This window comes from Poecilia reticulata, linkage group LG20, assembly GCF_000633615.1.
Source record: "Poecilia reticulata strain Guanapo linkage group LG20, Guppy_female_1.0+MT, whole genome shotgun sequence".
Classification (NCBI taxonomy): domain Eukaryota; kingdom Metazoa; phylum Chordata; class Actinopteri; order Cyprinodontiformes; family Poeciliidae; genus Poecilia; species Poecilia reticulata.
In genome coordinates this window covers 14,642,053-14,655,604 of record NC_024350.1, presented here as the reverse complement: position 1 = coordinate 14,655,604, position 13,552 = coordinate 14,642,053, and the positions used below count along the sequence as shown (strand labels likewise).

The 13,552-nt window shown below is 39.9% G+C and overlaps 2 protein-coding genes across 2 annotated transcripts; one reads left to right on the top strand and one right to left on the bottom strand.

Moving 5' to 3' along the window:
* Nucleotides 1-400: 400 nt before the first annotated feature.
* On the bottom strand, nucleotides 401-3,228 carry rpl21 (ribosomal protein L21). The gene is made up of 6 exons (XM_008396292.1): nucleotides 3,126-3,228; nucleotides 2,440-2,518; nucleotides 1,764-1,825; nucleotides 1,176-1,288; nucleotides 680-830; nucleotides 401-527 (listed from the first exon to the last, which is right to left on the bottom strand). Exons 2-6 carry the CDS (start codon nucleotides 2,504-2,506, stop codon nucleotides 438-440), a joined length of 483 nt encoding a protein of 160 aa, XP_008394514.1. The 5' UTR covers nucleotides 2,507-2,518; nucleotides 3,126-3,228; the 3' UTR covers nucleotides 401-437.
* A 593-nt stretch (nucleotides 3,229-3,821) lies between these two features.
* usp12a (ubiquitin specific peptidase 12a) lies at nucleotides 3,822-13,504 on the top strand. The gene is made up of 9 exons (XM_008396293.2): nucleotides 3,822-3,995; nucleotides 4,925-5,005; nucleotides 8,243-8,456; nucleotides 8,571-8,806; nucleotides 8,938-9,014; nucleotides 10,366-10,449; nucleotides 10,904-11,101; nucleotides 12,472-12,550; nucleotides 12,631-13,504. The coding sequence occupies exons 1-9, from the start codon at nucleotides 3,948-3,950 to the stop codon at nucleotides 12,730-12,732; spliced, it is 1,119 nt and encodes a 372-aa protein (XP_008394515.1). The 5' UTR covers nucleotides 3,822-3,947; the 3' UTR covers nucleotides 12,733-13,504.
* Nucleotides 13,505-13,552: the final 48 nt, after the last annotated feature.

Genomic DNA, 13,552 nt, shown 5'->3' with positions numbered 1-13,552 from the left:
AGGTGCTTCACAGCTAAATATCTTCACAGTATTTCAACAAGTGCAGCAGGGAATTCGAAATACACAATTCATCTAATTCAAGCGAACATCTAACATATGCAGAACTCTTAAAGCCCTAGGACTGAAGCCGGCCACCACAGTGCTGCTCTGACCAATGAGAGAACTGCAGTCTGGAGCAATAGCTGGACCTCTAAAGGCATTCGCCCTGTCTGTTTGTGGTTGGTGCAAACAATATGAAATGCTTGTGACATAGGCCCATCACTCTCAGTTCGCCGGTGAAATAAGGTGCGTTTGATTTCATTTTTTGGAAATCAAAGGAGGAGAATCATCACTGAGTGAGGGCGCGTCACAGCTGTTTCACATTTAAAAAAGGGGTGCACAAGGACGACAACATGTCAAATGGGATGTGTACAAATATCTTTATTAATTTGAGCACTTTATGCCATGAACTCGTAGGGGATTGGCTCCAGCAGCTGGGGCTCGTTCTTCTTGGTGCTGACAAAGTGAGCCTCACGAGGAGGAGCGGGCTGAGGAGGAAAACAAAAATAAAGTCAATAATACTTAACATACCAAGTGTGAAATCTCTGTGGAGGAAATGAAATGCAGTTGTTTGGTGCTTTGAATACATTTCTGTTACATATATTGTTCTCTGCTTGAACCTCTCAGGATCAGATCATACCTGGCGTTTCAGTTCCACCCAGGTGCCTTTCTGCTTGGCCTCCAGCTTTTTGCGCTCGTTCTCTCTGACGCGCTGCAGGAAGCTGTCCCTGCTCTTCGAATGCTTTACGTGCTCAATGCGCACGTTAATCCTCTTGGCCAGAATCTTGCCCCTGAAAAGAAAAGTGTACACAAACACAGGTATTAAAGCATTGCCTCAGTTGAGCGGCTTCAGCTTCGACTCGTCTGCAATGCCCTGCAAAGCTGCGGACCTGTGATGTCTCCTCAAAACAACCCGAAGCCCAAACACCAGCTTTAGACTGGGGTGCCTTGAGGATGAGCTATTCTCCCCCACATGAATGACCACTGAGGACATACAGGCTCCAGGTGGCAAAGTGAAGATGGGGGGTTTTAGAAAGTTAAAAACAAACACACCAGAGGTTCAGGCAAACTTTCATCCCTCAGAGCAAAGAACAAGAGTTCCCCTTCTTCAGAGTCCAAAGTAAAACAGAACTTACTTGACCTGCTTGTTGACAATAATGCCGACAGCATGTTGAGTCACATTGTAGACGCGTCCTGTTTTCCCGTGGTAGCACTTATGAGGCATACCTTTCTGAATGGTACCGGTGCCCTGGAAAAACGTCCACATGACGATCAATCCACCATCACAACATGGAGTCCATTAGCTAGGGCTCAAACATCACCTCATATAAGCCAATTATATTTTTTCATCCTTTTTAAAATTCCACACTTTTAACACCAACAAACTGTAGATGTTTGCTTCGTCCATCCTCAGCGTTATATATACCTACACTGTTGGTTTTTGTTGATGTGTGTTGCTTTAATTAAAGCACCATCGTGGTGAAATTGGGTTGCAGATCGGCTAAATGCAAAAGGCCATTTCACTGCTTCATGGAGCTGCTTAAATATGCTGTAAAAGAGCCTGGAGCATTGTGCACGTTGTAGTTCTCAAACCCTTTTGTGCTTTTTTTTTGGGAAAATTCATAAGTACTAAAATTATCTATATGACTACACTGAAGATTTTTCTAGATGTTAATGTTTTAAATATATATAATACAGAAGAAAAAAAGCATGCAATATCCCACCTTGATGTCTACGATGTCTCCTTTCTTGTAGATGCGCATGTATGTGGACAGAGGGACTGGGCCTGCAGAGTAGGGAAAAAAAGATCAACATTTTAAATAATGGAAACATTTAGAATAATGATTGACTTTTTTTTAAATGCTCATTTTCATCTATTCAAGCGTGTGTACAGGTCCCCATAATGCTGAACAATTAAAATGCTAAACAGTTTTTGGTTATTACTGAAACAATAAAATTTCAGCTTGGCAGTATTTCATTACCTCGTTTCAAGACTCCATAGAGGCTAAACATGTGGCTTAGGTTAGACAAATGTATAAACATACAATTTGATTATTGAAAGAAATAAAAACACAAATATAACACAAACTCTCTGCATGGTTTTTGAACGTTTTCCAAGGTAAAAATATTTTATTCTTTAAGCTTCTTTTTGAAGATACAAACATGAATCAGTCCTCAGTGTCCTGCTTCAACACAACTGAATTAAATGTTTGCGTTATTAGAGAGTCAGTAGATGTTTAGGAGTCGATTCAGGTGTGAATCACACATCTGTCTTGAATAGCCAACATTGCAGGACAGTGGCCCTTTAGGACCGGAGTTTGACAGACCAGTAATGAACACGGAAACTAAGATATTTCACTGGCACTTTTACCATATAACATGTATTAACCAGCTACTCACCATGTTTGCGGAAGGGCCTGCTAAACATGTACCTGGTCCCCCTCCTCTTGCCTCTGGTGTTCGTCATGATGCCTGATAACTGAGGAAAAATAAAGCCTTTAATAACCCACGAAATATACTGTCTACAACAAACGTGTCACCAAAAGTCAATGTTTATTTATGTAGATTTCACCTAAATAGCAATATAGTTGTGTCTTCCCACCAACGAAAAACACACTACAGTATCTAATTTAGTGCTACATTATAAAATTATAATTTCGAAATTATTTTCTTTTAACAAATTGCCATTTTAACCAAAGATGCGTATACTGCGTTGCAGAAAAATAAAACAATGTGGAGTTTACAGAGACAATCAATTCCTCGCCGTAGTCCATACCTCTAATTGTGTCTTATGACAACAAAAGTGCTACAACACCGTTAACTGTATTTACTATGTATTTAATGTATTTCAAAAGGATAGTGAGCCTTCTATCCAGTGTTTCTGAAATAGACAGGGCCGCATGGAGAGCCACGCTGCTGCTCATGATCACAATTAGCGAACAAAACTACACTTGGCGATTATTTTCCACCCAATAACACTTCAGAAGCGTGTAAATACACATCTCCGGCGCGCGTACTGACATAACTATGTATAAATCAGGTAATAATAAAGAGGAAAATAACAATTTAAACGGAGAACATCTTACCCCCGGTCTCTACAAGATGGCGGGTACGGCGGAAAGAGAGATTAAAGGCCCCCAAACTCCGCCTTGTGAAGTAGGATTCAGGTAGAAAGTTCGATTGCCTGAACTAAAACAAAGAAATTTTATTATTTTAATAAGAAAATAAGTGTTTCGTGTGTGTTTCTTTAAAAAAAAATTAAAATATACAGTAAGTATAGGTATGCATTTCACATGAAGTTGGGTGGAGCAATGATTTACTTGAGCAAGTCTTTGAAATTATTTTACAACCAATCTCAAAGGGTGGTCGCAACACTGCACCACTGTGGAAAATATTTGATACATTTGTTCGTACAGTACAGTTAGTAAATTGGCTAGTTGGAATAAATAAATAAACAAACAAATAAATAAATAATCACGGAAATATCCGAACAATATCCGGAGACTAATGACACAGCGGGGAATCTGCAAGTTACATTACCGCAATAAAAAAACACACACACAAAAACCCACAATGATCATTTTCAGGAAGAAGATATTTCTCACTTATTTTGGTTCTAACCTTTCTCTCGCTTGTAAAAAAAACTATTGTTTAGCTTTTTAGTTATTTATATAAGCATATAAAAGTAAAAAAAAGTTTGCGTTGATGTTTAGTACTACTGTCCGAATGTGTGAGGAGCCTATGGTCGTAATAATTAAACGAAGACGGAAGCAGCTAGCAGTGAATGCTCTTGTCTTCTTCAGGCTGTTTGTCCGCAGCAGTCGCGAGCTCAGCAGCGTCTCCTCACGAGGACATCCAGCCCAGTCCTGTCAGCGCGCGGCTGTATATTGGAAGATGGCGCTAGCCGAATGGAAATCCTAATGACAGTCTCAAAATTTGCCTCTTTTTGTACCATGGTGAGTGCACAGCGGCCACATGCTGGCATTATTTAGATTATTTGCTGATTCAGAAACCACCACTATACCATTATCATCTATTTAAGCCCTGGAAATAGAAATGAAAGCAGTTTATGTTGGTGTGCTAGGCAAGCAGTATTCGGTATGTAGCCACCCACCGCCTTCTCCTCCGCACTCTTTTTTTTTTCGTTAAAGGCTAAATACGGACATTTTCGAGTGTTTGTGGTTTCTTTGCTTAAGCTTTGCGTCTTAATTAGGTCATGTCTGTCGAAACTTAATGTGCAGACGGTGACAGTGCACCTGCTGACGTTGGGATTCAAAGCTAACCAGCTAATCTGTAGCTAAAATCAGTGTTTCTGCTTGTCAACAACTGGAGCAGCTGGGTAATGGATGACTTAAGGGAGACAAACACTTAACCTATATTATTTTTAGGGGAAACAATGAACACGGAAACTAAGATATTACACTGGCCTTTAACTATATAACATATATTAAGAAGGTGGGCAATGACGACATTTGCGGCGTAGTTGTGTTTTCCGTCTCTAGTTTTATTTCTTCTCTTCCTTCTGCGGCTTGACTTTGTGCTCCAATCAGATCATTCAAACCTTTATAATCTCCTTGGTATGAAAACTCACAAAAAAATCACCCAGACGGTTTTGCATTTAAATCCCTCCGGGAATAGTGGGGGTGCAGACATGTCTACCTTTACTGTCAGGTGAAAATTATGCATCATTTGCTCTAGTGACAAAAGAGGAATGCCAAATATTTGCGTTTTTTATCTTCTTTTATTTGAACAAAAGTTGTATTGAAAGGTTCGATTCAAATCCATTGTCAGCGTAATGTGTGTTTTATTTTTTAAGTCGTAGATCAACTTTAAACTGATTAAGAATTGGTGAAATTTACATGTGTGTGTGTCGCACTTTTTACAGGGCGCCAATGCCTCTGCTCTGGAGAAAGAGATTGGATCTGAGCAGTTTCCGGTGAATGAGCACTACTTTGGCCTGGTCAATGTAAGTGAATAACAAAGTGGTTGTCAGATCATGTGACTTTATTTAAAGCTGACTTAATTTCCTCCCATTAAAACACATATGCAATGTCCCTGGAGTCGACTCTCCTCGCAGCAACACGTGCTTTTAGTTTAGAAGTTGTCACAAGAGGAAATGCCATTTTAAAAAGACAAGGAAAAGGAGATTGTATATAGATTTATTTTTTGTTGCTGTTGCTAAGCTACATTCTCTAGAGAAATGCCAAAAATGTTTCTACCACTGTGGATAAAATACAGCCTCTTCACTGGAACAATTTTCTTTTACATTTAAGTTTTTAAATACTTATTTATTCAAAATGTTTACTTATAAATACACATTTGAAAGGAATTAATTATGCTTTACTTTAAAAACATTTCTGAATTGCTTAATTAGTTAATGTCAGAGAACTTTGATGTATACTGACAAACAATAAAACAAAGCATTTTTATTGATATGCTGGAGATTCAGTGATTGTTGAGTAAAACTCGAAATGTGGAACACGTTTCTACCAATTTCAGAAAAAAAATAGTCACAAATAACCACTGAAAGCAAGTTTTCTTCCTCAGTAAACTCAGAAAAGCTCTGCTTCAATAAAAAAGTCAATTATTGGTTGATGATCTCTTTCGGTGCTGTTAAGCTGCACTCTGAAGGAAAAGCTGTCGTCCAGGCAAATAGCCTTAATATTTGTAAAATTATATTTGCTCAATAAGCTTCTTCTCCTGGGGGAAAATATTGAGATCATCTATGATGTTTTGGTTAAACCATGACTTTAGTTTGGTTCTTAAAAGGAACGTATATTTTACACAAGAGCTGAACAACTAACTCTTGAATCTGTTTATATTTAAGTATGTATCAAAATCAAATGAACTATAAATAAATGTTAGAACATTTTCCTACCGTATATTATTTTAGCAACAGTAGGAATAAATATTGCTTCTGCCTTTTAAATAAAAACTCATTAAGTACATTTTTTTGTATGTTTTCATGTTGATACTGTGAAATTGTGGCATTTCTACTAGAGGTTTTCTGTGAGAATCTCATAGCAGCCCATACCTAGTCTGTTTGTTTAAGACAAAAACAATAAAAATGCAGAACCCTAACATGAGGAAGATGGATTCATGATGGTGTTTTATGCATTTATGTGACTCAGATGCTGGAACACATCGTGACACAGTGGAATTGTGTGTTTTCTCAGACCATAAATATCTACTGGTAATTTCTTAGAAACCTTTTTATGTAAATATTACTGCTAGTGAGCCAAGAAACCTGGGACATTTGAGTCAAAAGGGAAATTGTCGACTGCATTACTCCCTCCTGTTCTAAAAGTAATGTGTTTTATGGGCTTCCTATGCAGTTTTAACAAGTAGAGACTCTTTTATTTTTACATTTTCCATGTCTAGATAAGCATGAAAAATAAAACCTGAGAGTGAGTTGTAGAGGCTCAGTCTTGCATCGACATAATGGAAATTGCTTTAGATGAGATAAAATCTCAATCTGATCTTTATTTTTCTCAAAATGCTGTAACTCTGGATGTTAAACTGGACAAGATTTCTGAACTGATTTCAGATTAAAACTTTTTTTGTGTTGTGGAGGTTTTACTGACAAATTAGGTTATAGAGTATCTGTATTTATGTAGAATAGTCTAGTCAGGAATTTGTTAAAGATTTGAACTTATGTTAGTTTTGTCCAGATGGCGAAAAAAAATTTCGACCCTGGAAAATTGTAAGCCAGCTTCAGTGCTCTGATGCTTACTTGAAAACTCACTCTGCTAAAAGCCTACGGTCCTGCTAATATCATTGCTTACATGTTTGTTTTTTGTAAAGTCGGGATTCCTGTGGCTTTGCTGGTGGCTGAATTTAATCTGAATTTAATTGCATATTTGAACTTGGCTTTTCCAAACTTCCAGAAGGGGAAAATCCAAGCTTGAACAAGAGCTCTGTTTTCGTTCTTTGGTTCTGCCGTTGTTTCATTGATGACTGTAGCTTATTATTCTCCTGAGGAAAGTAAGCTGTAAAACTGTTTATGACATTTTGCCATTGATAAAATGAAAAACAAGAGCAAGAGAGGCATAGCCGCTCAGTTCCTCGGTGCAGTCAGGGAAACGCACTAGAAGGATCGCTTCACCACCTGCTGGAGCTTTTAACGCAAATTAGGCCAAAGTATCATTAGGATTCAATCATTAGTTCTCGTTCTCTGACGTTGACTTGCAAAATAAAGTGGATGTGATGCTTTAATGCGATGTATATTTTTACATTAGACTGCTGTAGATAAATTAATGCTGCAGTTTAGATGCAAACTTACTGCAGAGCAGTGAAGCGGCTTCATGGTCCAGTGTTCAGCTGGAAGATAACTGCTTGCATTGCACACCTTCGGTGTTACTCGTTAGTATTAAGATGAACATTATTAATTTGTTGTAAACTATAAGGAAACAACTGAATGTTTCAAGAAATATAACAAATCTTTAAAGCATTTTATTCTTTGTATTAGTGGTTTACCTTGTCACTATATTCTCCACTGAAAAATGTCCAGATTGCATGCACAGCAGCTGCTGCACCAGGTTTCTCTGCTGTTGTTTTTTTGATGCTGACTGCAGGAAACCAGTTTTGCAGGAATTTAAAAAAAAATGGAACAGGTTTGTGCTTCTTCAAGCTTTTTACACTCAAAGTATGTTGTGATCAGTTTGAGAAAAAGTGTTTTTTTTGGGGTTGTTTTTTTTTTTTTTACCGTTGTGACGCTCTGTGCTTAAAATGATCAGAAGCAAATTGATTTATTTTGGAATTCTAGGAGTTAAAGATGAACAATGCATGAGCAGGATGGATTTACTTTGTTATAAATATAACATAACAGGTAGCGATGGATGATTCAAACAGAGGACACATACTTAAAAAAAAAAAAGAAACCTGTGATTTACGTCATTTGCTCTTGAGTTTGCTCTTTTATGTTGTAAGAGGCAGCAAAGCTTTGATGTAGAAATCTGCCTTTTAAAAATCACAATGATTGTTGTGTGCTTACCGTACGTCTACCATCTGGCTCTGGAGCGCTCTGATGGAGCAGAGGCTGCTGGCACACACTCAATCTAAACTACATTTTTTTTAAAAAAGGGTCAGCAATCAAAGTGAAGAGGTGGATATGTTATCTGGTTGTAATTGCAGCTCAGCTGTGGCTATAGGATTTTTCTAATTGCTCATTTCTGTTTTGTGATTTTTAATTTTTTTTTTTTAGTTTGGGAACACCTGCTACTGCAACTCGGTGCTGCAGGCTCTCTACTTCTGCCGGCCGTTTCGGGAGAAGATCCTGGCGTACCGCAGTCAGCCTCGGCGGAAGGAGAACCTGCTCACCTGCCTGGCTGACTTGTTCCACAGCATCGCCAACCAAAAGAGAAAAGTGGGGGTCATACCACCCAAGAAGTTCATCACACGGCTACGCAAGGAGAATGGTGAGTGGGGAAGGAAATGCAAATAAAACAACCTGTTTCAGATGAAGATCCAGAGCATCTTGCTCGTTGTCGCTGAAGTGCTGACTCTCCTCTCCTCTCCTCTCCTCTCCTCAGAGCTGTTTGACAACTACATGCAGCAGGATGCCCACGAGTTCCTGAACTACCTGCTCAACACCATCGCAGATCTGCTGCAGGAGGAGAGGAAGCAGGAGAAGTCTAACGGTCGCCTAGCCAACGGCACATTGGACTCCCAGAACAACAACAGCAACGCCACGCCTGCTCCCACCTGGGTCCACGAGATCTTCCAAGGCACTCTGACCAATGAGACGCGTTGTCTCACGTGTGAAACGGTGAGATCGCGTCGTACATTTTCACTGACATAAACGTTATTTTTCTGGGGGGTCTGAAAAGTTGGAGTCCTATTTAAAAAAAAAAAAAAAAAAAAAGTCTGACATTTTAACATGTTTTTTTCCCTCTCCAGATAAGCAGCAAAGATGAAGACTTTCTGGACCTTTCTGTGGACGTGGAACAGAATACCTCCATCACACACTGCCTCAGGTAAAACTACGCCACTATTTAACTGAAGCGTCCTGAAACGGACTCATGAATTTTAATTAAAGCTTCTTCCATTTTGAAATGATTAATTTATTGAGCATCGCTGTATGGTTGTGTGTCAACAGAGTTTATTAATGTGATGTCATTTTTAGAAGTCTGCGTTTGTCATTTCCTGCAGAACAGGAACCTGTGGTAAAACAGCATGTATGCTGAACCAACCCCGATTTCTTGTAATTTTTACCGTTTAAAAAATTAAATCTAATGTATAATAAACGATAATACTGCAGGAATCTGTTTCCTCATCAGTGTGGCAGGAAGGTTTGAGTTCGACAGCCGTAGGCCTCGCTCTTTCTTTCGTTTATGCTGCAGGGGTGCGTGACTGCTGGTTCTGCTCACTTCTGTGTTTGTACGTCTTGCATGCAGCGTAGCGGAGTCAAGCTGGCAGTTCCCTCCAACGCAACAAGAAAAAAATAAATCAATAATTTATTTTAACGAATCAGCTGAATGCATTGCTGTAAGCAAGATGAGACCACAGTGAGGCGTGCTTTTTCTGTCTAGAGGCAGAAACTTCTGTCAGGTGCTGAACGTTTAAGCAGCCGTTTTCAAAGTCCGGACCAACGGAAAATGCAGGTCAAGTTACAGAATTAAGAATGTGGAATATTGTCAAATTTGTGCATTAAATATAAAAGATCTCTCAAACTGTCTTAGTGTACCCTTACACCAACGTTCAGTGACGGAGAGTAAATCTTTTCTGCTGCTACCTCACAACTGTAAACCTGTTAAGCAAAGGAAGTGATACTAAATTGACAGGAACTTGCTTGGAGGCTACAGACTTTAGCAACGCAGCTTGGGTTTGTCCAAAAACACATTTTCAACAACAATAGGTTTTGTATCGCTTGTCAATTAAATATATAGATGTTCTTCCTCAAGTGTTTTTTTCTAACGTCAGCAGTGCTGTAGTCTGCTATAGGTTTATTTCTGATTTTATCAGTTCAAAGAAAGGAAACAGCTGTTTCCCCCCCACTAACTTGAAGTCCACTTCAAGGTTGTTCTTTGACCCAGCCAGAGTCCAAGTTGGCCAAGTCAGTAGTTTCCTGCACGCTGGTTAAGCTGCTCCTTTGCCACTTCTTCATATTTTTCACAGCAGACATGTTGGTATAAGCTTCCTAAAAAACCTTTTTTGGACTTAAAGTTGTAACAAAAAAACAAAAAATAAATAATAGATTAAAATCTACTTAACGTAATAGCAGCTAAAATGCTTTATTTGGGAACACAAATGGCACCAGGAAGATGTGAGATTATTTTTGTAAGCATGGACCCTGGATTAACTGTTTTTTCTTTTGTTTCCTCTCAGAGGGTTCAGTAACACGGAGACTCTGTGCAGTGAGTACAAATACTACTGTGAGGAATGTAGAAGCAAGCAGGAGGCGCACAAGAGGTCAGTGGAGCAGATTCTTTTGGGTCCAATGTCCTGCAAAAATATTTATACCCCTCAAGTTTTTCACATTTTGTTCCACTGAATCCACAAACTTTAATGACTTTTACTGGGATTTTATGTGAGAGATCAACACAAAGTGGCGTGAGATAATTGGAGGAAAATACCACATCTAGTATGCTCTCCATCCAGTGTGACTGAATTTGAGCTGTTTTGCAAAGAGTAGGCCAGATTCTTAACCTTTTAGATGTGTAAATCTGGTGGAGCTCAAAAGGAAAAACCTCTAAAGATTTTATTTTTTTTTGTCAAAGAAAAACCTTGGAGCCTTTTCCTTCCACCTCAAAATTATTCAGAGCTTCATGTTGAAATCCCAGTTAAACACATTGAAGTTTCTGGTGAAAGTCACTGTAAATTGTCCCATCGTCTCGGTTAATTTCATTCGTCTCCGGCCCTTCAGGATGCGTGTGAAGAAGCTGCCGATGATTCTGGCTCTGCACCTGAAGCGCTTTAAGTACATGGAGCAGCTCCAGCGATACACCAAGCTGTCCTATCGCGTTGTCTTCCCTCTGGAGCTCCGTCTCTTCAACACCTCTGGAGACGCCACCAATCCCGAGAGGCTATACGACCTGGTTGCTGTGGTAGTGCATTGTGGGAGGTGAGCATGTGAACGAGCAACCGGTGTTGAAACATCTCTTCTCCTTTTGACTCTGAGAGTGGGAGTTTGGGTGTCTGTGTTTATTTAAGGTGTTCCCTGCTTGTTTTTCAGTAAGTGCGTGCTGGAACAGACTTGAGCTCTGCACGAAACAAACAATAACGGAGGAAAAAAGGTTGAACTTTAGAGTGGGATAAGAGCCCTGCATGTGTAAAATGCCATCTCTAATTCGAGCTAGCTCCAGTCTAAACCCCTTAGTGATTTAAGAGCCATCCATATCAGTCAAGAAGTGGCTCAATAGAGTGAGCATCAGACTGCTCGAGGGGGGAAGTAGGTTCGACATTCATCTGCATTTAAATGGAGTAGAATCCATTATTTACAAAGCATAGTTCCCAGTGATAAAAAGGTGCAGGGAAAAAAACAAAAGGCCCAAGAATAGAGCTTCAGCCGACATGTTGGGTCAGCAGTGGAGGAGGAAGAGACGCCAATCCTCACAGAAAAACCTCCGTCATGGAGCTGAGCTTGTGATTCCCACACATTGCTCCAGCTGTCTGCCTCAAAGGCAGCAGTAATGGTCTAACAGTGGAAACGATACACATTTTCCACATTCAGTTGCTATAAAAAAGAAGTTGACACTGAAGGAGCTACAGGGATTTCTGGCAACTTCTGGATTTATTCTCTACATGTGGCAACAATTTCTTATTTTCTCTGCAACTCTTCACCGGTTGTAAAACAGAAGGTGTTAAAACCTCCATAAATTGTGTTGGAGAATGTCTTGTAGTATGTATTTACCCTTTTGGCCACAAATGAAGCACCAAAAGTGAAGCAAGGTGGTGAAGCATCATGGTTGATGGAATTATGCAAATCTGAGTTTTGACCCAAACCTTCAATTATCTGCCAGGTGGTTGAAGAAGGATTTCATTTTCTGTTTAGTTCAAAATTAAATCCAACAGAAGATCTGCAGATTTGCCTGTTCAGGCCTGCAGACTTCTAACACGGATTAAATCTGGGAAGAGAAATGTCACTAAATTGGGATGAATAGGTTTCTGCAGAAACTGAATCAAAGGATGGTTCAACAAAATATTGGAGAATTAAGACTGTTGGAGCTTTTTGTCTTGCATATCCCCTCTAAAATGTATTTTTTTTGTTTTGTTTTTGAAGCATACAGAATGGATGCAGCATGTAATGTAATCGTTGTGATGTAATTATTGTATAGGACAAAAACCTTGCATTACAAGTTTTGAAACACTTGAGGGAAATACATTCTCCTCTAATATGTCCTGAATGTTTTAAAACTACCTGAAAACCTCAGAAATTTAAAGCTGAATCTGTAAATCGTACCTCTAAAGGATAAACTCTGTTTTTTTTTTCAGTGGTCCAAACAGGGGTCACTACATCGCCATTGTAAAAAGTCATGACTTCTGGTTGCTGTTTGATGACGACATTGTAGAGGTAAGCAGGTTGTGTTGCGTTTAGGAACCATGTCTGTCTGTCCTGAAACTGAGCCGTCCGTCTCGCTTCTGCTCTTGTAGAAAATCGACGCCCAGGCCATCGAAGAGTTCTACGGTCTCACCTCCGAGATCTCCAAGAACTCCGAGTCGGGCTACATCCTCTTTTACCAGTCCAGAGACTAAACCAGATGTGGACCGCAGCGCTTTGCCACATCATCCCAGAGAGACGCTCTCTTCTAACTTTGTGGGTGGGGGGAGGGGAGCAGCAGATTGTAAACTTGCACGGCGTCATACCTGCTTCTACCTGAGGGTTCTACGCACCTCAGCGCTGCAGCTCAGCCATGGCAGTCCCCCCTACTTACCAGCTGCCCCCCCCCCTCCTCCTATGCCCTTACTGCTCCCCTTCATCCACCGCCGCCTCCGCTGCTGCTGCGAGGACAGAGAGAGATGACGACAAATGAAACTGTGTCATGATTGTTTGCAGAAGAAGGGACTGAGGGTTGTACAGATTTTGACTGGCTGTATGAGTGCTGTTCTAGTTTTTGCCTTGGGTGTGGGGTGAGTGGGTATTTAATTCATATGATGTAATATCGGCCTGGAGTCTTCACCTCCCACAATGTTAACCTAAACTGTGACAGAAGTTTTTGCTTGTTTTTTTTTTTTTTGGTCATGGACGTGACGGAGGACGGACAGGAGGTGGGTGCCCCGCTTACAGGGAGCACTGGGCTGTGTATTTCTAGTGTACAGAATGGTATTTGTATAAATATTTCATTAAGATATTATCATTGGAAAATGTTAGACTCGGAGAAGATGTATTAACACTATGGTGCACTTTTGATACTGTTTTGTAGGTGTTGGCAAGCTTAATGTGAGGGTGGGGGGTTGCTTGAAAAGGCCTGTTGTGAAGCGATCATTTTCTGTTTTAAAGAAAAAGAAATAAAGCCAATAAGATTGAGGGACCGTCTGCTCCACTTTCTGCGTCCCACAGGTGCCACTGATGACT